We start from the raw sequence: 25,383 nt of genomic DNA on the forward strand, positions 1-25,383 counted from the left end.
GTAGACACGCCCGCGTGCACTTGTTATTTTTTTTTTCAATGCAGAGGTCGGGTGACGCCCCTCCCTCCTCTACCTCCACACAGCATCAGCACCTCGAAACCGAACAACTCGACCCTCCGCGGGAAGAGGATGCTCTCCGGCCCGTGAGGCTGAGCGGCAACAACGAGATCGATAGTCTGACGGTATAGTCGCTGTTTCCCCGCCTGCACGTTTATGCCGCCTCGCTGCCTCCATTCATATTGCACCATTCATGCATCCCCAAGAATGGAAACTCGCTGCGAGGAAAGGGAAAAAAAAGAGAAACATTAAAATAACCCTCTGCGGCCCCGGTGGCTCGCTTTCGTAAGACATCGTCCCCGCTCGTTTTTTACTGAAGCTTCCTTTTCATGGCGGGCTTAAAGTGATGAGGACCCCCGATTCTGGCTTGTGAGGGCGCCTCGCGAATGTAGGGCTAGTACGGGAAAAGCCGAGCAAACAAAAGGCATCCAGACCCCCTCCTCCTCTGACGCACCTGGCTGCCCTGTCGCCACTTGACATGACAGCGCAGAGCCGGGAGCAGAGCAGCAGGATCAAGGGGCACCGACGTGCGGCCGGACGTGCGGACACGACGGGGAACACAGGAGCCTGCGGACGCTCGGCGGAGAGGCAGCAGCAGCAGCCCAGGGGAGGCCGGATTGCAGTTTCTGGGGACGAGCGCCAAGGGCAGTGCGGCAGTCAGCAGGCAGACCGGGGGGAGGAGGCTGCGAAGATCTGCGATACTTCCCCCCAAGTCAACACTGCTGTCTCACCTCCATATCATCCTAAAGATATTATGGTGGAAGTTTTCATTTTTCATCAATGGTGACTGTTGCTTATTCCCCTAGCTTTTTTTCTTCTTCTTCTCGCCCCTTTCTTCCTTTATCCAATCAGTGATTATGTGCAATTAAAGGATTAGATCTGCTCTTGAGGCAAGGGTGGAACCCTGAGGGGACTGATGTGCATACTGGCCAGGTATCATCGGCTCCCGTCTTCTCTGGCTTTGCTCATTCTGCTTGTCGCCTGCACTATGGGCTGTATTCAGAGCATCGCATGCAAGCCCCGCATCAGACGGGAGAACATTGTAGTGTATGAGGTGTCCGCCTCTATTGACCAGTGTCCCACCATCATTGAGGAGAACTCACCGATTGTGCTCCGCTACAAGACACCTTACTTCAGGGCCTCAGCGGGAGTCGTGATGCCACCAGTGCCCCGCAACGAAACCTGGGTGGTGGGCTGGATCCAAGCTTGCACCCAGATGGAGTTCTACAATACCTATGGCGATATTGGCATGTAAGTGTGTAGAAGACGCCATCAAACCTCTCTTGCTTACTGTGGGCCTCTAAGGTGTGCATGTGATTCTCTCACACACACACATCTAGACCAAAACCCTGTACCTGGCATTGCCACACACACACACACACACACACACACACACACACACAAACAAAGTCTCTCATCCTCTGCTTCTCTGTGTCCTCTTTTGTCCGCTGCTGCAGGTCCAGCTGGGAGTTACCAGAACTGCGAGAGGGTCGGGTCAAGGCCATCAGTGACTCGGATGGTGTCAGCTACCCCTGGTACGGCAACACCACAGAGACGGTCACCCTCACCGGCCCTACATCCAAACCGTCCCGTCTGACGGTCAGCATGAACGACAACTTCTACCCCAGTGTGACCTGGGCTGTCCCCATCAGCAACAGCAACACACCCATGCTGACCCACATTACCAGGGACCAGAGTTTCATCACCTGGTTGGTGGCCATGAACTCTGTCACGAAGGTAGGCCCGAAACACAGCGATCCCGCCTTTGGCCCACATCACGATAAGATGGGGGGAGGGGGGAGAAAAACAGCCGTATATCTTCAGAAACCACTCTCCCATTTCACACTGGCTATGATGTAATCACTTTCTCCTGCACTTTCCCAGTCTGGTGTAAAGTTACAAAATATCTCATCATTACCTTCAACTCTCCTGATGTAGCAGCGGCATCAGAAGTCAGTCCAGCACAACATGTGAATCAGGATGTGTTGTCTTTTGAAAGAGATATTTTATTAAAGAACACGAGGAAAGCACGGCTGTTTTAGTTTTGTGTCAGCAGCTTGGTCTTAAAAGATCATCAGCAAGCACATCGACCATATTAACACGGTGGCTCTGTCTCCTCTTCCAGGAGCGTATAGTGTTGCAGACGGTGCGGTGGCGGATGCGGGTGGATATCGCCGTGGATCCAGACATGCCGCTGGGCTCTCGGGCCTCACTGGTGGGCCGCCCCTACCAGGAGCAACCGCACATCCTCAACTACCAGGAACCCATCCCTCCCAACGCGCTGGGGAGGCCGAACGCCAACGATGCCCAAGTGCTAATGTGGAGGCCGCGGAGAGGGGCGCCGCTCGTCGTCATACCGCCAAAATAAGAGAGTGAAATGTTTGCACACACAAAAATATGATTGTTCCCTTTTGGAAAAAAAATAAGTGGAGGGGGGTGTAAATGGATAGGAAAGTAAGCCCGATGGTTGGCCCCCCCCTCCACCCCTCCGTGGCTTCTTCTTCCTGAATGATTCAAATGGACTATCGCAATTAGCCGGTACGGATATTACATCTGGGATCTGACGTAGCACAAGAAGTCCACAGCAAACTATTTGTCAAGGACCTGGAGCTGCATCAAAGCTTGTTTGAACCCCCTCACATGCTTTGGACTGGAATATAGAGTTATGCCTGCCTTTTAGCTGAGAAGGAAAAGCTGTTTTTAGATGTATCGCAGAGGTATTAGACCACAACAAGAACTGCATCCTGCATCCTTATGTAGACCCTATTGCATGAGAATGAGAGGAACACACAAAAAAAACCTCTCCTTGGAGAACTTTCGAATAGCATTTGTTTTGTATAACTTGTTACCTGAAGACATTTTGATTGAAAAGTCAGCCAAAAAGAAAACAAAAAATACAGAGGGCTGGTAAACCTCATCAGTGCCAACAAAGGCCTTCAGCAATCTCAGTATTAAAGGATGTATACAGATCATTTAAAAGAGACAAAGTATTATACAAATCTTTTTAGGTGAAGAATAAACTCGTACATCGACCAGATTGTAACAACAGCACCCACTTGGCATAAAAGTCTGGGAGAAGAGAAAAAAAAACAGCCTGCTGTAGTTTTCACTTGAGTTCTGCTAATACACCAAACGTACGCACCCAGCATAGTTTCTTGCCTCAGTTGTGCAGCTGATGCTGTTTTGTTTTTTGTTTTGTTTGTTTTGGATGGGTGTCAGATTTGTCAGAGGGATGAGCCAGATCTGTTGCTACCTTAAATAAATAATGTCAGCTATGCGTTCAATAAGTGCAGCGTAAATGACTTGGAGCAGTGCCGGACAACAGATTTGAAACAAGAAGGCGATAGCAGTCGGCACATATATCACAGGTGGAGCGAGGCCAAACTGTCCCGAGGCTACATTTGATGTTGCACTACAATCCAGGGAATAGAAATGTACCCGTGATGGTTTTGCCGGTGTGAAACTAAGCCAGACACCATTTTAAAAATGGGTTTTATTTGGATCCGTGCCAGCGCTGCTTCTGTGACGTCATACTGATTATTTGTCCGGCAGATTTCTGCAGATAAACACGCAGATGAAGACTTTCACTGCGTCGTGGCCACGGCCCGTCCTGGGCCTCCGTCCAGGTCCCTGCCTGCCACTCTGCACAAGTCACATGACTCATCTTCCATCTGTTCTTCTCTCCAGGTTCACGCCTCACCTTCCCATATGCCCGCTCTCTTTTCTCCCCTGGCTGCACACCTCATACACGCAGGCTAGGGCCATACCGAAGTCACAAATCCTTTCTGAGATCCACAACTATGCAAACATTGTCTGTGTCTTGAGTAAAACTGCTGGAAACACTGCAAAATTAACAGGAAAATAGGCTAAATGAGTTCTCCCACCAACGCCCTGCCATCTTATTTTATGCTGCTTTTATCTGCTGGGATCAATGTTGAATAAAAATGATTGTTGCTACCAATTAAAAAGTACACAGAGGTTAAAATAGGTCATATTAATTCAGTGTATCTTCATTGGTCACAGCACCTCGGCTCATTCAGCCATCTGTTGCTATAGAGACCGGTTTGGTTTTCCTGAGTGCACTGCAACTGGAACTGAAAAAAAGAAAAAGAAAGAAAACGAAAAGAACTGTTCAAAATATTCATGGGTGTGCCGACATCTGTGTGCGAGGATTAGAGAGAGTGTATGTGTGGGGGCGCTCACACACACACACAGACGCAGGTAGACTTTGATGTAAGATGAGATCAAGGCAGCGCTGGTTGTTTCAGCATAAAAAAAGAGTTTAATTTATTCATTTGTTGTTACATAAAGAGCTTTTCTTTTTGTTTTTCTGAATTTAAATAACTCTAAAACGAGCGCTTTTGATATACATGTTCAGACTGTGAGTAGCAAGGTCAAAGCAGTCGTTTCAGTTTTATGTGAAATTTCATCTCTTATTTTTTTTTAAAAAGGGAAAAAAGGACATTCAGCATCTTTGGACAGAGGTAACCCCTCCTCTTTGCAGCACGTTTACTCCTCCTTCCACCACTAGATGGAAGTGCTGTCAAGGATTCGCCTCCCGTTTGCTTTGTAAATGAATACACAGTATTTCTTATCGCAGTTCTTTCGTTCCCAAACAATGTTTTTATTATTACTTAGAAAACCTCCCACTAATGTCAAAGAAAGAAAGAAAAGTACCAAAAACCACACGAGCTCCTCGTACTGATAATACAAACAGCTCTTTTGCCCTTTCAGAAAAAATGTTCAAGCATAGGAAATAAAAATGTTTTTGCCCCTTCAAAACAAACTGAACACCACATGGACGACAAGAACTGGTTATTTAAACAGACTAAATGACTGACTTATAGAAAGTTTACGAAAGGTCCCAAAGTGCCCAAATGTTTTTTCTTTGTGATTTACAATATATGCTTTGGTTTGTTTCTGAACGAAGACGTTATCTGTCTTATCCAGCATGTAACATCTGGTTTATGACTGAGGTTCTTTATTGTTTGCCATATATATGTTGTTCTGTATGAAACAAAAAAAACAACAAAAAAAGATGAAGTCAGTCTGACCGCTTCGCAACATGTTTTAATTTTTCTACGTGCTTGGCAGTGTCTGGAATATGTTAAATGTAACCCATCTTAAGCGTACACTCAGCGGCAGCTTCATTAGGTACACCTGTCAGACTGCTCGTTGGATAGCTACGATCATCCAATCACATCGCAGCAACTCTGCTCATTAGGACATGTAGACATATTCAGGATGAGATGCTGAAAACTGAGTGTGAGAATGTGGAAGTACAGTGATTTCATTGACTTTGCACAGGCTGGTCTGAGTAATTCAGAAACTGCTGGTTTATTTTTACACACAACTATCTCTACAGTTCATAAAGAATGATCCAAACAGGTAAGAAAACTGTGCACAGTAGTGAAAATGCCTTGTTGAGTTCAGAGGAGAATGATCAGACTGCTTTGAAATGACAGGAAGACAACAGCGACTCGAATAAACACTTGTTACAGTCAAGGTAGGGAGAAGAGCATCTCTGAATGCATAACACATCGAACCTGCTGTCAGCTAAGAAACTGGGGTTACAGTTAATACATGATAGTTTTAGAGGTATTTTCCTGGCACGCTTTAAGCAGAACACAAGCCCTTGTATGTATGACAGCCCTGAGTATTGTTGCTAAACCTGTCTATCCCTTTACGACCCATCTTCTGATGCTTCCAACAAGATAATCGACCCTATCATGAAGCGCAAATCATGTCAAACTGTTTGTTTGAACATGAGAGCTCGCTGTACTCAAACAGCCTCCAGTAGAGCACCTTGGCAATGTGGTGGAGGATCCAGACAGATTATAAAAATCTGATACGACGCGCTCCTTTGTTATTATTATTTTAGCACGTGCTTGTGGGGATCTAGTAAATGCAATATGCTGTTGTGCTTTTTCAAAACTTCTCTGCTGATATCTAAAGAAACACTTTCCATTTGCCCCCGCGACCCTGAAAAGGATAAGCGGAAGTGAATGGATGGCTGGACTTTCCATTTGCACTAAAATTATGTGCCACTTCTTCAAAAGACGTGATCATTTTAAAATTACAATTCTTTAGCAACCCAAAGCTTAAATGTAGCATCTGTACCTCCTGAGGTGGAACGTCACAGTTCTAATACTGACACACGTGAACTAGTTTCACATTAGTTTGCCAGCAAGGATATGGTTTGCTTATCATGTCCTCCTGTTCGCCTTACGCCGTTTGCTTTTCTGTAGTGTTAAGTTTACCTGACATGCTCAAAACAATAGCTTTCACATGAGTCACTGCTAACATCCATTTTGCACTTTTTCAGAGAAGGCCCACTTCCAAAAGACTGTATTTCCCAGTAACTTGTCTTTACTTTTTCTGTAATGAAATTGTTCATGTGGCAAATTCCTGGTCACAGTTTGTAGAGCCACAATTCACGCAAGTCTCTGATTACACTTTGTTGGTGCTGCTGCTGGCAGGTTTCTGCTCATAGCCGTAAAGAAATGTGGCAGCAATAACCAGCACTGCACCTAGAAAAAATACGCTGAGAGACACAGAGAAAAAGAAAATGCATTAAGTTGGAAGCACAACACGTGAGGCAACTTGTGTGTATGACAGTTATCACTGTTACTATTACTAGTTCTGTGTGGAGCTTTGCCAAGATTTTGAATACAGTGCCTTTCAAAAACATTGCTGCTGATTAGAAGATAGCGAAACAGTAGTTGCCCTCTTCAGGATTTCTTTCTTGTTATGTTATGACGTGACTTAATTCTGATTTTCCACATTGTTTTTGGAAAGCTGACATGTTCAGTATATTCATCACACGCAGGCCTGATTACTGCCAGACCAGCTGAATTGAGAAATCCCTTAAACAGAAGCTGGATGGTGAAGTGAAGTAGGCTAAAAGATCTCAAAAAGTCATCTATTAGTCTGGAAAGGGGTTACAAAGCCATTTCTAAGGCTTTAGAACTTCAGTGAACCACGGTGAGAATCATTATCCACAAATGCAGAAAACTTACAACAGTGGTGAATCTTCTCAGCAGCAGTTATCCTACCAAAATTACTCCAAGATGATCAACGGTCACAAATGAACCTAGAAGACCATCTAAAGCAGAGTTAAACAACTCCAGGCCTCAAGTGCTGGTGTCCTGCAGGTTTTAATGATTAGTTTATCACCAGGCCTCTGGAGAACTTCAAGACATGTTGAGGGGGTAATTTAGCCATTTAAATCAGCTGTGTTGGATCAAGGACACATCTAAAACGTGCAGGACACCGACACTTGAGGCCCGGAGTAGCCTACCCCTGGTCAAAAAGAACTGCAGGCCTAACTTGTCTGACTTAATTAAAGTCACTCCACAAGTGAACAACATAAAAGAGACTGTGCAAAAATAGCATCAGTGTGAGAGTCTAAGGCAAGAACCAGTGCTGGCCAAAAGAACATAAAGACTCATATTATATTTACCAAAAATATCTTGATGACTCCCAAGACTTTTTAGAAAATATTCTGTGACGAGACGAAAGGTGAACTTCTTGGAAGCTTTCATTCCTGTTACATGCATCTCCTAAAAGAATTTCATACCAGCAGTCAAACATGGTGGTGATGTTCGGGGGCTGTTTTTCTGCTTCAGGAATTGGACAACTTGCTGTTCCCTGATGGAACCATGAATTCTGCTCTGTACCATAAAATCCTGAAGAAGAATCTCCGGCCATGAGTTTATGCCCTGAAGCTCAAGGTTTCTCGGCTTATGCGGCATCACCATGTCTTGCAGTCCTTGCAGATTGCTTCTGCCGAAGGCGGCACAGCCACTTATTACGTTTTAATAACTAACCCAGTTATTTACTTGGCTTATCTTTTCTAATTCTAAAATTCGTTTGATGATCTGAAACATCTAAATTTAACAAATATGCAAAAAACTACAAAATCAGGAAGGTGGCAAAAACTTTTCACTGCACAGTTTAACATGTTTGGAAGCAAAGACTTGCTGATTAGTATTAAAATAAGGCAGATTTTTATTAGTTAAAACCAAAAACGCTAAACTGGAGTTTGTGATGGAAGAACTATTTTTTAATCAACACAAAACCTGATGAAAATCCACAAATGTGAAGGTGGTCAGCGCAGTCAGGTGACTGTTAAAAGACATCTGGATTCTGTTTTAACTGGTTTCCTGATAATCAGTGTCAATTGCTGACACACAGGTAGGTCCAAAAGTTTTTGGATAATGATAGTTTTTAATAGCACGCCTCGTTACACCACCACAGTGGATTTTAAATCATGATTGTTTTCTGTAAAATAGACTGTGGTGGAGGCAAGAGGCAAAATTACAAACAAAGTTTCTTTGTCAGAAACTTAAGGACCTAAATGTATTTCAGCCTGTAGTAAAGCTGCTAGATCTAAAAAAAAAAAAAAAAACCCTCAAGAATATCATGTTTTCCACTGATAAAGTGTTAGCAAATTAATATTTTTTTTATTGTGCATAAGCGCGCTTGTGTTTACCTTGTGGGATTAAAGTCCTTCAACAGGAAATACGACATGAGTGTAGACACCATGATTGATAGAGAGGTGGCAAATCCTTTGAGGATGTTGTCAGCATATTTAATGACTACAGCCACGATCAGCCCGCCGAGAGCCTGAAGACATGCAAACAACACAAAGGCAGACATGAACAACTCCACAAAGACTGCCATAAAACTCATGGAAGTCAAATGATGTACTGTAGTGAAACACGATGGCGCAACCTGTAAGACGACAACTATGCAGGTAATAGTGTTGTATCCCTGGAAAATCCCCTCCTGCTTCAAGCTTTCGCCATCATACACCACCATGCCTGTCAAGCCAAACACAAAGCTGAACAAACCTGAAAGAGACAAGAGAAAGTGATAAAGATCAGGTCCTTGCTGGGACAAGTAAGACAAAGGTGGTGTTTTAACTAAGGAGCAATATAAGGCAAGAAGAACAAAAGGAAATGAGCCATAGCCATGCTGTCTTAAAGCAGACTGCAGTCGCAGTCCTAAGATGCCATCAAGTTTTATCAATATACAGCCCATAAACTCACCTTGAATGTGCACCTCCTCAGTTCAATCTTTATTGTTATACACATAGAACAAAATATCCCAAGAAACTCACATCCATATGCCAAGAACAGTTTTACTTGCCAAATCACCAAATCAGTCTAACGTTGTGCTTGTACAAAGGTATATATGTATATATATGTATATATACATATATGTATATATATGTATATATACATATATGTATATATATGTATATATACATATATGTACACACACACACACACACACATACATATGTATATATATATATATAAACACCCAGCACGCCCCTGCGGGCGGTTTATCCTTCAAGCTCGGGTCCTCTACCAGAGGCCTGGGAGCTTGAGGGTCCTGCGCAGTATCTTAGCTGTTCCCAGGACTGCGCTCTTCTGGACAGAGATCTCCGATGTTATTCCCGGGATCTGCTGGAGCCACTCGCCTAGCTTGGGAGTCACCGCACCTAGTGCTCCGATTACCACGGGGACCACCGTTACCTTCACCCTCCACATCCTCTCGAGCTCTTCTCTGAGCCCTTGGTATTTCTCCAGCTTCTCGTGTTCCTTCTTCCTGATATTGCTGTCATTCGGAACCGCTACATCGATCACTACGGCCGTCTTCTTCTGTTTGTCTACCACCACTATGTCCGGTTGGTTAGCCACCACCATTTTGTCCGTCTGTATCTGGAAGTCCCACAGGATCTTAGCTCGGTCATTCTCCACCACCCTTGGGGGCATCTCCCATTTTGACCTCGGGATTCCAGGTTATACTCGGCACAGATGTTCCTGTACACTATGCCGGCCACTTGGTTATGGCGTTCCATGTATGCCTTGCCTGCTAGCATCTTGCACCCTGCTGTTATGTGCTGGATTGTCTCTGGGGCATCTTTACACAGCCTGCACCTGGGGTCTTGCCTGGTGTGATAGACCCCAGCCTCTATGGATCTTGTACTCAGAGCTTGTTCTTGAGCTGCCATGATTAGTGCCTCTGTGCTGTCTTTCAGTCCAGCTTTGTCCAGCCACTGGTAGGATTTCTGGATATCAGCCACCTCCTCTATCTGCCGGTGGTACATACCGTGCAGGGGCCTGTCCTTCCATGATGGTTCCTCGTCTCCCTCCTCTTTCTTGGGTTTCTGCTGCCTGAGGTATTCACTGAGCACTCGGTCAGTTGGGGCCATCTTCCCAATGTATTCTTGGATGTTCGTTGTCTCATCCTGGACTGTGGTGCTGACACTCACCAGTCCCCGGCCCCCTTCCTTCCGCTTAGCGTACAGCCTCAGGGTGCTGGACTTGGGGTGAAACCCTCCATGCATGGTCAGGAGCTTTCTTGTCTTTATGTCAGTGGCTTCTATCTCCTCCTTTGGCCAGCCTATTACCCCAGCAGGGTACCTGATCACGGGCAGGGCGTAGGTGTTGATGGCCCGGATCTTGTTCTTACCATTCAGCTGACTCCTCAGGACTTGCCTGACCCTCTGCAGGTACTTGGTGGTTGCAGCTTTCCTAGCAGCCTCTTCATGGTTTCCATTTGCCTGTGGGATCCCCAGGTACTTGTAACTGTCCTCTATGTCTGCAATGTTGCCTTCTGGTAGTTCAATCCTCTCAGTTCTGACTACCTTCCCTCTCTTTGTTACCATCCGACTACACTTCTCCAGTCCGAACGACATTCCAATGTCATTGCTGTATAGCCTGGTAGTGTGGATCAGTGAATCGATGTCTCGTTCACTCTTGGCATACAGCTTGATATCATCCATGTACAGGAGGTGGCTGACAACTGCTCCGTTCTGTAGTCGGTATCCGTAGCCAGTCTTGTTAATGATCTCACTGAGGGGGTTCAGGCTTATGCAGAACAGCAGTGGGGACAGAGCATCTCCTTGGTAGATCCCGCACTTGATGGTGACTTGTGCTATGGGCTTGGAGTTGGCCTCTAGTGTTGTACGCCACATCCCCATTGAGTTCCTGATGAAGGCTCTTAGGGTCCCATTGATCTTGTACAATTCTAGGCATTCCAGTATCCAGCTGTGGGGCATTGAGTCATAGGCCTTCCTGTAATCAATCCAGGCAGTGCACAGGTTGGTCAGTCTGGTCTTGCAGTCTCGGCTGATTGTTCTGTCTACCAGTAGCTGGTGTTTTGCGCCTCTGGTATTCTTGCCAATTCCTTTCTGTGTCCCGCTCATGTATTGACCCATGTGCCTGTTCATCTTAGCCGATATGATGCCTGACAGGAGCTTCCATGTAGTACTGAGGCAGGTTATTGGTCGGTAGTTGGAGGGGACCGGTCCCTTCTTGGGGTCCTTGGGGATCAGGACCGTCCGACCTTCGGTTAGCCATTCCGAGTGTCTCTCGTTAACTAGCAGCTGGTTCATTTGTGCTGCCAGACGCTCGTGGAGTGCAGTCAGCTTCTTTAGCCAGTAGGCGTGAACCATGTCGGGCCCTGGTGCTGTCCAACTCTTCATACTGGAGACCCTTTCTTGGATATCTGCCACTGTGATGGTTACTGGACCCTGTTCAGGGAGGTCGCTGTGGTCTGCCCTCAGATCCACTAGCCACTGAGCATTGCCGTTATGGGTTGCGTCCTTCTCCCATATGCTCTTCCAGTATTGCTCCGTCTCCAGCCTTGGTGGTGCTGTTCTCTTATTATTATTGTTCCCTTGCCACTGAGAGTACACCTTTGCTGGTTCTGTGGAAAACAGCTGGTTTATTCTCCTGCCTTCTATCTCTCTGGTGTACCTTCTCAAGCGGCTGGCCAAGGCTGTGAGTCTTTGCTTGACAGTTTCCAAGGCCTCAGGTATGGACAGCTTGCTGTATTTCTTATGCACCTTCTTTGTCGCACCTTTCTGCAACTCCGTTAGTTGGCTAACCTCCCTTCGTGCTACTTTGATCTTGCCCTCTAGCCTCCTTCTCCATGGAGGGTACTGCCCCTTGTGGCTGTTCAACTTGTAGCCAAGCATCTCACTGATCACTGCTGCCGTACTGTAGATCAGCTTGTTAGTGTCGGTAATCGTGGTTGTAGGTATTGTAGGTATGTAGGTATAACATGTCCTTCTGTTAGCACATTAACTTACAAATGGAGCCTGAGGCTTGTAAACGAAATGCTGTCCAAACTCTGCAGAAACCCCTGGTATAAAATGAGGTTTTCCCTGACTGAATGTCAACAGTTAGATGATGTTAAATTAGATACAGAGAAGTCTTGCATGTTGCACCATTTTTCATGCTTACAGCTCTTATTTAATTTTGCACTGAATTTCTTATAATAGTCTCTCTTTAGTTTTACTTAGAGTCATGTTATTATTGGATACATTGTAGTCATTAAGCCGACCATGAAATCCTCTACATACCACAGTATTCTAGAGTCAAATGCAACCCCATCTGTCTGACAGCTAAATGATCCCTAGCGCAGCAGCGAATCTACAGCAGAACAGCTGAAAAATAAAAGAAGTCCAGACCTCAACCTGCCTGAAGTGCTGCGGGAGCTGTGCACAAATGACTGTCTGCAAACCTCACTGTAAGACAGAGTAAAAGTAACTCTGCAACAATGTGAGTGACTGATAAAGTCATTTTAAAAACAAGTGCTACAAGTTCTTGCAAGCTGCTAAATCATGCGGTGTACTTTCACAGTAACTGCATAACTTTCTGAGAAAACGTTTGTTTGTAACGAACCATACATTCCTCGCTCAGCCTGTCATATAAATGGAGGTATAGCCACTCACCCAGCTGTATATTACGAAGCCACAGACTCTGGCTTGTCTCTTTGAGGATCTTCTCAAAGTAAACTCCAGCAAAACCACTGGACACACAGGCCATCAGCACAGCGATCAGGCCCACAAACTGGGAGCTTGCAGACATTACATTCTGTTCAGAGTCACCCAGAGACTCGACGGGCAACTGTGAAGGTTGAAACACTGATGAGCGTGTGCAAAGGCATAGGCTTTTATCAAAACACATGAATACACTGAGACTCCAAAAAAACCATTAGAAAGGTAGAAATGAAACATTAGTAATAATTGTGGTGACGGCGAGCGCTGTTACCTGCACCAGAGTGACCCCGGCCATGAGGAAGAGCAGGGAGAGCCACTGGTAGCTGCCTAACTTTTTCCCGAGCATGGAGACAGAGAACAAAGCTGTGGTGAGGATCTTCAACTGGTACGTGACCTGTTAGACACAAAAACACAAGTGATGCTTTAAGTAAATGATGGATTACTCCCATCCTCACTACAGCACATAAAAATTGATACAGTACTGGCTACAGTCTGAGTTACAGTAGAGTTGATCAAGTTGCTACCTATGCTCCTTCTTTTTCTTAAATAACATCCTGTTGCTTTCGATTTCTTCTCTGCCATATTTAATTTTTCTTGTTATTTACACTCTTACTTTTTCATTTTGACTGTGTCCACAATTATATTTCATGCTACAGTCATATTTTCCTATCTTTTATTGTGCTCTTCAAAGCATATCGCATTTTTCAGAGTGTTACAAACACAAACTTTATTTATTTATTATTTAGCACACAATAATGGGTAGTATAGAAATGCCACAGTTACAGAAAATGCATTCATATCCAGAAATCTTCTTTCCAGCTACTTCTCGTTCTTTTGGAAGATCTACTGTATTCTAATTCTTCATCTGTACTTTGATGCCTTTCATTCAGCAGCCCACTGTGCAGGGGTCAGGACAGATCTGTTTAAAAATGGAAGAGACACGCCATTTCTAAGAATCCTCTCTGTGATAGATAAGAGGACACATGTTTGCACTCCGGAAATAAACATTGAACTTGTTGTGCTTCATTCCTATTGGGACAGCTTCATTTGCAAGATTTTTGTCACTGAGTTGCTGTTAAAAGGATGATCTGAAATGTTCCCAAGTGCCTCTTATTCACTTTCTTCTTCAGGTTTTTTAGCGCTCAAGGACAAATGGGTAGTATTATTAATTGGGTAATAATAGTCTCACAATTCTACTTAAAAATGTTATTGCGTTATTCATTTATGTAAAGAACTGCGTATATGCGAAAAAGGACAGAAACTGGAACTGGATGTCATGAACGTATAAATCTTGGTGTTCATTTGAAAATGGTTACTTTGTGACAAAGAAGAAAAGTGAACATGGCCTTTTTACCAGCTAGTCGTCTGTATTTTTTTTAAATTATTTTTTAAATTAATTTTCCAAGTTCACAAAACAGTTTCAGTCAGTTTGAATTGTTTTCCAAAGTATGTTTTTTTGGTTTATTGTTTTTTTTTAGATCACTATAGAGTTTGTTCACATCCAATTATAAATGTTATTTATAAAAAATATCATTTTAGAAATGAGGGATGTGAAGCTTTAATTTAAACAAACATATTTTATATGTTTTATGATTTTTTCCAGTGTTCCAAAACTCAATAACTAGCATTTTCCTCTTTAATATTTACAGAATATAGCAGAGGGTATAGCTTTAGTACCACTTAAATTAATCAAACAAGCCTTATGAGATTAGAACAGATGACATCTGTGAGATAGATTTATGTAAATATTTACCAGGATATCCACTGTACACTGTGAATGCAGAAATGTACACAATACAAACCAGCCATGTGAAACCATAAAGAAACCAGTTCACGCACACAAACTCAGTGAGCTTGAACAAGCACATTCATTCATTTGTATGTAACCTGATAGGTGGCTGCGTCCAGGTTGGACAGGGCAACATAGAGCAGATTGTTCTGCAGAGTGTAGATCCCTGCAGGAACGGCCAGCTTCACGAGCTCCACGGGCTTGTTCAGAATCTCCTTGTTCAGCAGCTCGTACATTGCCGTCAAGCTAAAATCTAAGAGAAACAGAGAGAGCGCTGTCAGTAATTTAGAAAACGAGTGCTACAAGTTCGTGCTGTTAAAGGTGGTTCTGCAACCTGCTAAATCATGTGGGGTACTTTTCAACCTATGAAGTTTATTAACTAGACTGGGGATTTTCTACCCAAGTAGGATCCAAAACTGATTTTCCTCCTTACTCACTGTTCTCACTGAAGATGAGGAGAGTGCACATAAAAATCTTGAGCACTTCAGCTGACACTACGGCAGAGGAGGCGAGGTAGCGAGGACCGTTCTCCTTCAGGGTACGGGAGTAGCGCATGGTGAGAACCAGCAGGGTGGTTTGCAGCACCAGAACCCCCAGAGACACGTATTTTAGCCTGGAGGAAAGCGCCATTGTGGAGGAATGTTCGACTCTGCAGAGAGACAGTGAAGGAGCCTTTTAGGGTGGACAGGAAGAAAATGAAAAAAAGAAGAGTGAACTGAAAGGTTCATTCAGCTTGTTCACACAAACATAAGGACTCACAGAGAGCGTCCTGACACGCTGAGCAAGGCTGCTGCAGTGTCCTTGAGCTAGAAATTGACTTCTGCCTCGAACACTTAAGAAGTTGCAGAAATGCACGAGAAAACAGTGGAAGAGACTGAGGATTAACAGGCTGTGACTGGTCCTTCACAGACACAGTCTAACAATAAAAAGTAATGGGGAACATGTCGGAAACAGCTGTCACCTTTCCTTTGTCTTGTTATTGGAAATCTGTCCTCCAGCAAGACAAGTGCAGATTTAGTGCAGGAGAGGAACGTGTCGGTCAACCATTGCTGAAACTGTTACACGACCAGCTGGAAAACCATAGCCTCCATCTACCCTGGCTAATGACATAGCTGTGCACTACTTATCCACACTCGCACCAGAATTCTAATAACATTCGATGGCAGCTGTCACAGGTGTCATTTATAAAAAAATACAAATCATTTCTCGTCTAAACTTGTCAGAGGTTTGTGGCTTAAAGATGAAAAAGCACAGCAAATTGTAAAGTCCTAAAATTTAAATAAATAATTTAAAATTAGGAAGGATTTTATACATGAGTGAATTAAACAAGTGTGAACCTTTAGCTGACAGTGATGAGACAATTACTAACCCGTCTCCTGACTCTGGCATCTGGGGCGTCTGAAGAGAAACAGTCCTCATTCTTTTATCTTTTATTTCCAAATTGAGGCATCGTCCACTTGCCTTCATCACAAGACTCACAGAGTCAGCTCACCTTCAAGTAGTAGGAGGAACTGCTCATTTTCTCACAAGGTGAAAGTGTGGGATCGGCTCAGGTGGACTGTTTGCACAGCACGATTATTAGTTAATCCCTGTTAACAGCGAGGCCTCTGTTTCTCCACTGTCTTCAGACAATTACGCACACCGAATCTGACTCACGCACAGTTTGCAGTTCCTTCTTGTTCTTACTGATTCATGACATCATCTCAAACAAACGGACCTCGAGCAAAAGTAATGTCAGAGCAAACTTGTGACTCTGTTATGCTGTGAAGCATTTATATGTGTTGTATTTGAACAGGGATTTAGTTTAAAAATTCTATTTAGTTTTTTCAAAAAGGGATGTACAACTAGCCAAGATGAACGCCTTGAAGTGGTGGCAGAGAAGGAGGTGCTATGTTTTCAGCACAGTGACCTCTTTATGTAGGAGCTCTGCTTAGCAGAGGGGCACGGCTGCACAGTCCCTCTCTGTTTCTGTGTGTGTCAGTGTGTGCGTGAGTGCCCTCCTTACAGCCTGCAGTGTCTACACCCAACACACTCTGCCAACTCTCTCCAACTATATTTCAAACTTTTTTTTTTAGGTAGTGTCATCTGTGTTCTTGCTTATTCACGTCCATCCATCCATTTTCTTAAGTGATGGTCCTCTTCACACTCCCGATGACATCTATGGCCACTTTAGAATCACTAAAGCTAACATGCATGTCGTCAGAGTGTGGGAGGAAGTACCTGGAGAGAACCCACCCAGACATGGGAGAGTGTGCAAACTCTACACAAAAGAGCACCAGCTAGCTGGTGCATTCAAACCCAGGACCATGTTGCTGTGCGGTGACGATGCTAACCACTGCAGCCTGAATATTACAGATGTAAATATGCTCACGCTTAACCTACATATGAATGAAAAGAAAATGGACAGTATACAGTATGTGATCGTGTCACGTTCAAATTAGTAACATCATTAGTATTACAACCTTAAAAATGTCTCACTGTTACAGCTCAAGGTTTAAAAGATGTAAAGAAAGGTTATATTTCTATATGCAAACCAATTTAAAGGCAAACTTTTACCTAGATAAAGAAAACTATTCTCCACTAAGTCATATTAATTTTAATTCGAATATTTGAATGACTTAGACAAAACTATAATGTAATTACCATGAACAGTTCACCTTTCTGGCATTTTGCTACGTGCAAATAATATTGATCTGCTGGCTGGTGGTGCAGTGGTTAGCGCTGTCGCCTCGCAGCAGCAGGAAGGTTCTGGTTGTGAAACAGCTGGTTGGCTCAAGCCTCTTTGAATTAAATTTGCATGTTTTCTAGGTGCTTCATGAATATCAGCTTAAATTGTTACCTGTCTCTCTGCGCTACCCCTACGATGGATCTGGACCATGTTTATCTTTGTAACGTTGTATCTACATCTCATATGGAGGGCAATAAATACATGAATACAAATACATAAGGAATGATAAAGAATTGGAGACTGAGGCAAAGAGTGACTCAGACCCTACCAACCTTCAGACGTCACTTTTATTCTGACCAATACTACACACCTGTAAATCTTTCTGATTGCATTTTGCTTTGCAGTTTGGAGGAGTTGGAAATTCTGCCCACAGACATACTTACAGTACTGTGCAAAATTCTCGAGTCACACTTAATTTTTTTTTGTTTTATATAGAAAATGGGAACTAGGGCCAACTATTTATTGAAAGATGCAAACTGAACATACAACATATAAGGCAAAAAGAGAGCTTGTACACTTCTAACTAGCTTTACTCCCAACAGAGCCTTACAGTGTCTTCAGACCTTCTCCTCCTTGATGATCATTTAAATCAAATATTTAAATGTTACTGATGAGGCTTCAGTGAACAGTAGGATCAGCTGAAGGGCCAGATGCATCTTGCAGGTCCTGTTTGAGGTCTTTGCTGGATTTTCCTAGTTCTTAAGGACATGAATCTCAGATACTGATGATCTGCGGTAGATAGTTTTTCAGGGCAGATGCTTTTTCCCTTGTCCTCCACTTGTTTGATCGTCTCACATTTTTCTAAGAACACACTGTACACGATGTTGAGATATCCCATGTTTTCAGCTTATAGTTCTTTGGGAATCACCTTATTGGTACAAAAATATTATTTTATTTCTGTCAAACTCTGCTATTTGTGGTGTTTTTCACTGATTCAATTAAAAATGTTGACTTTTCTTAAAAGGGGATGCCTAAAGATACAATTTAAAGTTGGTTCTTTTCTACGTTATCTGTTTTGTGTAGATACAACACTGGTTCATCCTTAAACTTAGGTGCCTCTTTATGCTTGAATCATGCATAGGTCAGTGTAAAATGACTTAACAAACCAGTTTCTCTGAAAATAAAATGATGGATGTTGAAAGACCTTAGAAAGCCTGGAGGTCTGCTGTTCAAGGCCCCTTTAAAAGTTAGAATGAACTCTGCAAATATATAGAAAAAAATTATAGAAGTGGGCAGTGACTCAAGACTTTTGTACAGTACTGTAAACACATGTCAGAGTACCCGTGACTCATGATACCCTGGTGACAGCTACTGTAACAGGAAGTACACCAGGAAGTTTTAAGTGCTTTAGCACACATGCAGATTGGGAATGTGAAAAGACCAACACTGCTATCACAGCTGGTAAATATACAGTAGATGAGACTATTTAGAAATACAAATTCATTAATGAAACACATTTCCTACAGTAAAAAAAAAATTGATATTTAAAGTTATCTGCAACAGAATAATGAGACGTCAACATTAATTTGTCACAGACTTATCAACAACCCACGCAGATTCACACTAGAGAACAGGAAATCTTTTGCCAGCTCCTTGAAATGAGTTTATAAACAGCTCTTCTCTGCCATAGAGAGCATCTCATTGAGTATCACTGAGTATCAAGCTGTCACTCAACAGTCAGGTTCAGCTCAGCATTGAGATCAAGTTACAAACTGAGCTGTTTACACTTTTTAACTTTTTCAAGACACATTATCAGTTTAAGACGTGCGTGCGCTTTTTCGTTTGGGGGCGAATATCTCAAACGCACAGTTCTGGATGCGAATGATCTTTGCGTCTGCTTGCCTGTCTGAGTGCTGATTGGTTGATGAGTGGGCCGGAAAGGAGCGACAGCGGAGTTCACCGGAAACGGGAGAAGCAAGAATCATAAAAAATAAAACACGAAAAAGCACAGACGGTGGACACTTTTAATTCCTTTCAGCACTCGCTCCCACTTCAGGGACTGACGGGCAGGCCGACAACAGCACCAGGAAGAGTGACCCACAAACCGGTTATTCCGCGTATTTGATTCTGAAGGTGATAGACAACAAACGCTCTCCGCACGCTCACGGGAAATCCGAAACTGCCAACGCACTACTCCCGCTCAAGCGCATAAACCCGGACTCAAAGGGACAGTGTTTGGAGACGTTGTGCCACATTTGGGGGCTTTTAGATTTTCAGAGAATTCACTACAACAGGACAGGGTAGCACAGCACTGGCAGAACTTCCAAGTCAGTGTGAAGAAATGAAGTCTAAAGTGGAGCTTTGCTCTGCTGATATCTTGAGAAAAGGAGTAATATTACATATAGTGACGTGGAGCAGAGCTGACCTCCATCACCAGAAAACTTTGACGTATTTGTTTGGCGGTAGTTAGTTAAGCTGAGCAAACATCACACTCGTAAGGATGCGGACCTGTTGAAGGGCAAACCCACATGTGAAGGGAAGGTGTGAAAGTTAGAGTGAGTGAATGCCCCGTTGTTTAATTAAAGACGTATGTGCTGGTTATGGTTCCCCCAAATGTTGCTGATAGTGAAACACGGTGTCTCTGAAGGCATCTTCACAGATTTAAAAAGGAAGCAGAAGGTGTTCACTGTTAAAGTTAGCCACAAAAGATGTCTCCGCAGACAATCGGATGTTTAACAGGCTTTTTTAAACAGCAAATTCTTATCTCGGTGAAACTTACCTGTGGGTCTGGAGCTAAGCTTAGGGTGTAGATGACAGGATGTGGGCGCCCGCACTCTTGATGGTCCTGTCCTCGCTTTCTCTTTACTAAAGATTGACTCTCATGGCGCTAAACTAACAGTCAGCATAGCTGTCTCAGCTGTAATTCACGGCACGCTTTTGATTTTTACGCATATAGCAGACGCGGTGCCTCCTCCTCTGGAGGCTACACTCAATGAATGAACCCACGTGTAGCTGAGAAGGACTCAGTTTAGAAGTTTGGTGACACCTGCCGAAATATGACAAAGTAAACAAGAATACACCGAAGGGGGAACAGTTTCACACCAAAGGCCCCTCTTTTGTCCTCAACATATGTAACATATTTTTTAAATATACATAATAAAATGTAATAAATACCCCTAACAAAGGCTAATCACTAAAACGATATTCACATGCACAGCTTTACACCATATTTCGCTGGAATAGTTATTTAAAGCACTTCAATTCCCCTCTGATTCAAGAGCTATCTGTTAACATTTACTGGGCTGTAAAAAAAAAAGAATTCAGATATTATCAGTAATTTAAAAATTCATACATCGAAGGAACTTGCTTTAAAACAGATTTGCTACATAAGTACATTTATTCTTTAATTACTGTTATTTCTACAAATGGTAAATAAATGGTAAATGGTCTGTATTTATCTATAACTCTAATAATAACAACCTAGAGTGACTTTCCAATCACATTTGATATTTGTGAGTAAGCAAACGATTACGATTACATTAGTATTAAAAATTATTATTTTAAAAAACCACGAGGTTTCTGTTACAATAAAACACGGTAGCACAGATTTATCATCTGTGCTACCGTGTTTTGTTAGGTTGCGGGGTGGGGGCGCTGTTGCGGGCCACCACCTTCAGTTCTCGATGACGAAGAAGAAAAATAACAGCACGTGCTTCCTGTTTCTCCAGAAGTGGCGTGAAACGCTGTGAAAATGGTTCGTAAATTAAAGTATCACGAACAGAAGTTGTTGAAGAAGGTCGACTTCATCAACTGGGAGGTAGACAACAACCTGCACGAGGTCAAGGTGTTGCGGAAGTATCACATCGAGAAAAGGGAGGACTACACCAAGTGAGTCTGTGGCCGCTAGCTAGCTTTTAGCATCGGTTATTTACACTGTATAAACACATTTTTATACCATATTTCAGCTGATATTTACAAATCACACAGACACCATTTTTTCCTCCTGTGTCTCAGGTACAACAAGCTTAGTCGGAATGTCAGAGACCTGGCCAGAAAAATCAGAGACCTGGATGAGAAAGATGGCTTCAGAGCACAGAGCACACATCAATTACTGGAAAAACTGTAAGGTTTTGGATATTACAGTTATTTAATATGGATAAAATCCTCTTAATGTTAATTCAAGCTGACATCTTTTAACTCTGCGCTTGTTTCCTGTGTGGTTTTGAGCAGATTTTGATTGCTGTGTTGTTTATTGTTTTCTAAACCTTTGTTGATATTACACAGAGAATCTTTTTCTTCCTTCACCTCAGATACAGCATTGGTCTCATCCCCACCAGACAGAATTTGTCCCTCACAGAGAAAGTCACAGCTTCTTCATTCTGCAGGTACATTTATGTGTATATCTTAAACTCATAAAGTGTACTGTACTGTGGAAAAGTCTGGAGGTGCTCCTCATTTTTTATATTTTGCTTCTGAGGCGCCAGAATTTCATGTAATTTTTAAAGTGGTCTTGTGCAAAGTTCTACAGGCTTTCTGAAAGTACGTTATTGGAGATTGGCTGCTTTTTCACTCATTCTTAGTCCAGTGCTTGTGCCTGATCATTTTGTTTTGCTAAGCCACTTAAAACTGACTTATGAACTGTTCAAGCATAAAGGCTCTTTTGTCACTCCTGGCTTTGAGGCTACATTTCAGCCAGTGGTGTTGGGGATCTTGTCAAATTTCATTTAATTATGAACACAGAAAACTACCATCAGATTTTGATCCACCATGCAGTACCACTTGGAAAACAGGTGATTGGCAATGGCTTCATTTGCCATTCAAGGCTTCTATCCATACCTGGATAGAAGAACACACTATGCAACAGTATCAGTCGTTGATTGGCCTCCCCAGAGTCTGGATCTCAGTGTGTGATCATCTTGATAGAGAACAGAACAAACGTCAGCGAACATCCAAGGAAGAGCTTTGAATGTTCTTCCAGAAGCAAGGAGAAATATTCCTGAACACAAAGAAATGACAAGCAAGCTATGTTGAAGCATGAAGGTGGTCAAATTTTGAGTTTCAAGTTTGTTAGAATTGTACAGACTGTTTATTATATACTGTATTTCAATGCATGTTTGGACATGTTTCATTAAATCTCTGCATGTATTTCTCATCTTCCTATCAAAATATAAAGAAATGAGAGGTGGCTTGAGGCTTTTATACAGTGCTGTGTATAAATGCAAGCCTCTATGTATACTTTGTCTGTGTGATTCCTGCAGGAGGCGGCTGCCCAGCATCATGTTGAATCTTCGTATGGCTCAGAACCTGAAGACGGCAATTACTTTCATCGAACAAGGGCGTATCCTTGACTGCTGTGTTACTGTAAATTGTTATGCTTAACACTTCAGATTTGTCTTCATTCAAGGATTAAAACAGATTCAGTGTTGTCCTTGACTCAGTCACAGATGTGCGTGTTGGCCCGGATATTGTTACAGACCCAGCGTTTCTAGTCACAAGGTTGGTCTCCGGGTATTTAGTCTTCTCACAATATCTTTACCAACACAGAGGGCCTTTGACACAGATGCTTCACTATACTGCACATGTGAAAATGCTGACACTATTACTGTAACTTTTTTAAATGTAAGAAATATGGAAGATTTCGTCACGTGGGTGGACTCCTCGAAGATCAAGCAGCACGTGATGAATTACAATGAAGAGGTGAGTGATTTGTCAGAGTTTGTATGTACATATTTCAGTTACGAATGATTATCTGTTACTTAAATCGACAGTTTTCAGGACTGAATCCGAATTCTGATGCCTTGAAGCTCATCACTGTGTTTCTTTTGCAGCGGGACGACTTTGATATGATGGCATAAATCTGTTCTCCCAAAGTTATTCATCACACTGAGCGATGGAAAGAAGATCTCTGCTTTTTTTACTTTGCTGAGGAAAAACTACAGTGTGGGTTCCTTTTATTATGTAAACTGGGGAAAAAGTGAAAAGTGCTCCTGCGTCCCCAGAACCCAGGACTTACTCGAGCAGTCCGGAGAACAAAGAGGAATTTTACTATTGTCACACTTTGACAGAAGCTCTTGTATTTGAACGGCAGCTGTAAAATGTGTGTCAGTGAGTGTCCAAGTATAACTGATTGTAAAAGTTGAGGTGAGTCTGTATTGTTGTCACTAAAGCTGCAGAAACGCCACTACCACAAGATTTTGTAAACTTTTTTTTAAAAAGATGGGCATACCCTAAACCTACATTTATTCTAATGACCAGCAGGGGGCGACTATGGTGTTTGCCAGTTTTATAGAAGTTTATAGGAAAATGCCTCTTAGCGCCCTCTTTTTGTAACCTCAATAAATGATTCCCTGATGCGTTCATGGACTCAATCACCAGTTCTCAGCCTTAGTTAATACAGCGTGTTTATTTTGTAAGTCATGGTCCTTGTTGGTGTCCAACATCCCTCAGTTTTATTGTGTGAAGGGCAAATGGCAATGGCGAAAAAAGCGTAGCTCGAATTTTAAAAAATAAAAAAGCTTTTCGAACTAGCAGATCATGTCACATATATATACATACACACACACACACACACGTACGTCTTTAATACAGCAGTAAGCCTTTGTCGTCTTTGTTCATTTGGGGATCATAAAGAGCAGCTTAGCCTCTGGTCTGACTCGCTTTTTTGTTTTTCTTATTTGTTCTGTGTTTGTGTAAACACGAGCTCCTTGGTTTGTCTATACAGGGATTAACAAATTTATTAGACCCTTTGTACTAAAACAAATTACAAATATTTTAGAAATTTGACAAAAACCTTTTTAGTACGACAAACAAAACATTTTTATTTATTAGGCAAATGCACTCAAACATTCAAAACAGAATTTTTTTGTTCAGGAATGCAAGTAATTAACCGTAATTTGACATCTTTATCACAAAATAAAGTGCTCGTCTATTTTTTTCTGATTTTTATTTGTAAAATTGAACTGGAAAATGTGTTTAGTTATATTTATGCACCTATGCATACTGGTGGATAAAAAGTTACAACAAACATATCAAAGATGATTTTGGGAATCACCAGTACTCTTCCTGATATTCTGGGGGGGGGTTTCGTATCAAACAAATGTAAATATCAGACAAAGATAACACAAGTAAGCACAAAGTGCAGTTCCTAAATGCTTAGTGTGAAGTGGAAAAAAATCCAAACCTACATGGCCCTGTGTGAAAAGTGATTGCCCCCTAAACCTAATAACTGGTTGGCTCAGCCATAGAAGCAACAACTGCAATGAGTCTTTCACGTCGCTGTGGGGGAATTTTGGCCCACTTATCCTTGCAGAATTGTTCTAACTCAGACACACTGGAGGGTTTTCCACCATGAACTGCCTTTTTAAGGTCATCCACTCATGATCTTAAAATCGGATTCAGGTCAGGACTCTGACTGGGCCACTCCAAAGTCTTCATTTTGTTTTTCAGAGGCGGACTTACTGGTGTGTTTTGGATCATTGTCCTCTTGTAGAACCCAAGTGTGCTTCAGCTTGAGGTCACGGACACATGGCTGGATATATTTCTTCAGGATGTTTTGGTAGAAGGAAGTCATGGTTCCATTTATTACAAGTCTTCCAGTCCTGAGGCAGCAAAAAATCTGCAGACCATCACACAACTACTGCCATATTTTAATGTTGGCATGATGCTTCTTTTTGTTTGGTTTCCTGTTCTTCGTTTTCGTCTTGCAACTGTGCCATGGATGCCATTTTTGCTCAGTCTCTTTCTTATGCTTGAGTTATGAACTCAGACAAGTGAGGCCTGCAGTTCTTTGGATGTCGTTCTGTCTCTTGTGGTCTTTTGTAATCTCTTGTATGAGTTGTCGCTGTGCTCTTAGGGTAATCCCCCCACCTTCATTTAGAAACTGCATTTTGTGTTTGCTTGTGTTATCTTTGTCTAACACTTAAATTTGTTTGACAATCTGAAACATTTCAGTATGACAAACCTACAAAAAAGAAAACCAGGAATGGGATAAAAGACTTTTCCACACCACTGTATAAACAGTGTGTAAAATAAGTGTTGAACATGTCACCAATTTTCTAAGTAAATACA

The 25,383-nt window shown here is 42.6% G+C and overlaps 3 protein-coding genes across 5 annotated transcripts; 2 read left to right on the forward strand and 1 right to left on the reverse strand.

Annotated features, from left to right (window-relative positions):
• The first annotated feature begins 32 nt into the window (after positions 1 to 32).
• Positions 33 to 5,322, forward strand: fam78ba (family with sequence similarity 78 member Ba). Its single transcript, XM_026149812.1, has 3 exons — positions 33 to 1,308; positions 1,515 to 1,794; positions 2,183 to 5,322. The coding sequence occupies exons 1-3, from the start codon at positions 974 to 976 to the stop codon at positions 2,423 to 2,425; spliced, it is 858 nt and encodes a 285-aa protein (XP_026005597.1). The 5' UTR covers positions 33 to 973; the 3' UTR covers positions 2,426 to 5,322.
• Positions 5,323 to 5,371: 49 nt separating this feature from the next.
• slc35a3b (solute carrier family 35 member A3b) lies at positions 5,372 to 20,593 on the reverse strand. 3 transcript variants are annotated; one of them, XR_003270370.1, is made up of 9 exons: positions 20,096 to 20,591; positions 15,086 to 15,297; positions 14,747 to 14,901; positions 13,131 to 13,253; positions 12,812 to 12,986; positions 8,794 to 8,912; positions 8,552 to 8,685; positions 7,520 to 7,619; positions 6,540 to 6,601 (listed from the first exon to the last, which is right to left on the reverse strand). XR_003270370.1 is itself a non-coding variant. In XM_026149791.1 (8 exons), the coding sequence occupies exons 2-8, from the start codon at positions 15,276 to 15,278 to the stop codon at positions 6,508 to 6,510; spliced, it is 993 nt and encodes a 330-aa protein (XP_026005576.1). In that variant the 5' UTR covers positions 15,279 to 15,297; positions 20,096 to 20,589; the 3' UTR covers positions 5,372 to 6,507. The 3 variants fall into 3 exon arrangements, 2 of the variants coding, with proteins under 2 accessions (XP_026005576.1, XP_026005575.1); XM_026149791.1 differs by lacking the exon at positions 7,520 to 7,619 and having other exon boundaries at positions 5,372 to 6,601; positions 20,096 to 20,589; XM_026149790.1 differs by lacking the exon at positions 7,520 to 7,619 and having other exon boundaries at positions 5,372 to 6,601; positions 8,552 to 8,912; positions 20,096 to 20,593.
• A 355-nt stretch (positions 20,594 to 20,948) lies between these two features.
• On the forward strand, positions 20,949 to 23,846 carry imp3 (IMP U3 small nucleolar ribonucleoprotein 3). The gene is made up of 7 exons (XM_026149837.1): positions 20,949 to 21,204; positions 21,331 to 21,438; positions 21,627 to 21,701; positions 22,575 to 22,654; positions 22,761 to 22,812; positions 22,941 to 23,013; positions 23,145 to 23,846. Exons 1-7 carry the CDS (start codon positions 21,068 to 21,070, stop codon positions 23,169 to 23,171), a joined length of 552 nt encoding a protein of 183 aa, XP_026005622.1. The 5' UTR covers positions 20,949 to 21,067; the 3' UTR covers positions 23,172 to 23,846.
• The last annotated feature ends 1,537 nt before the right edge of the window (positions 23,847 to 25,383 follow it).

Source organism: Astatotilapia calliptera, chromosome 18 (assembly GCF_900246225.1).
Source record: "Astatotilapia calliptera chromosome 18, fAstCal1.2, whole genome shotgun sequence".
In the NCBI taxonomy this organism is placed as follows: Eukaryota; Metazoa; Chordata; class Actinopteri; order Cichliformes; family Cichlidae; genus Astatotilapia; species Astatotilapia calliptera.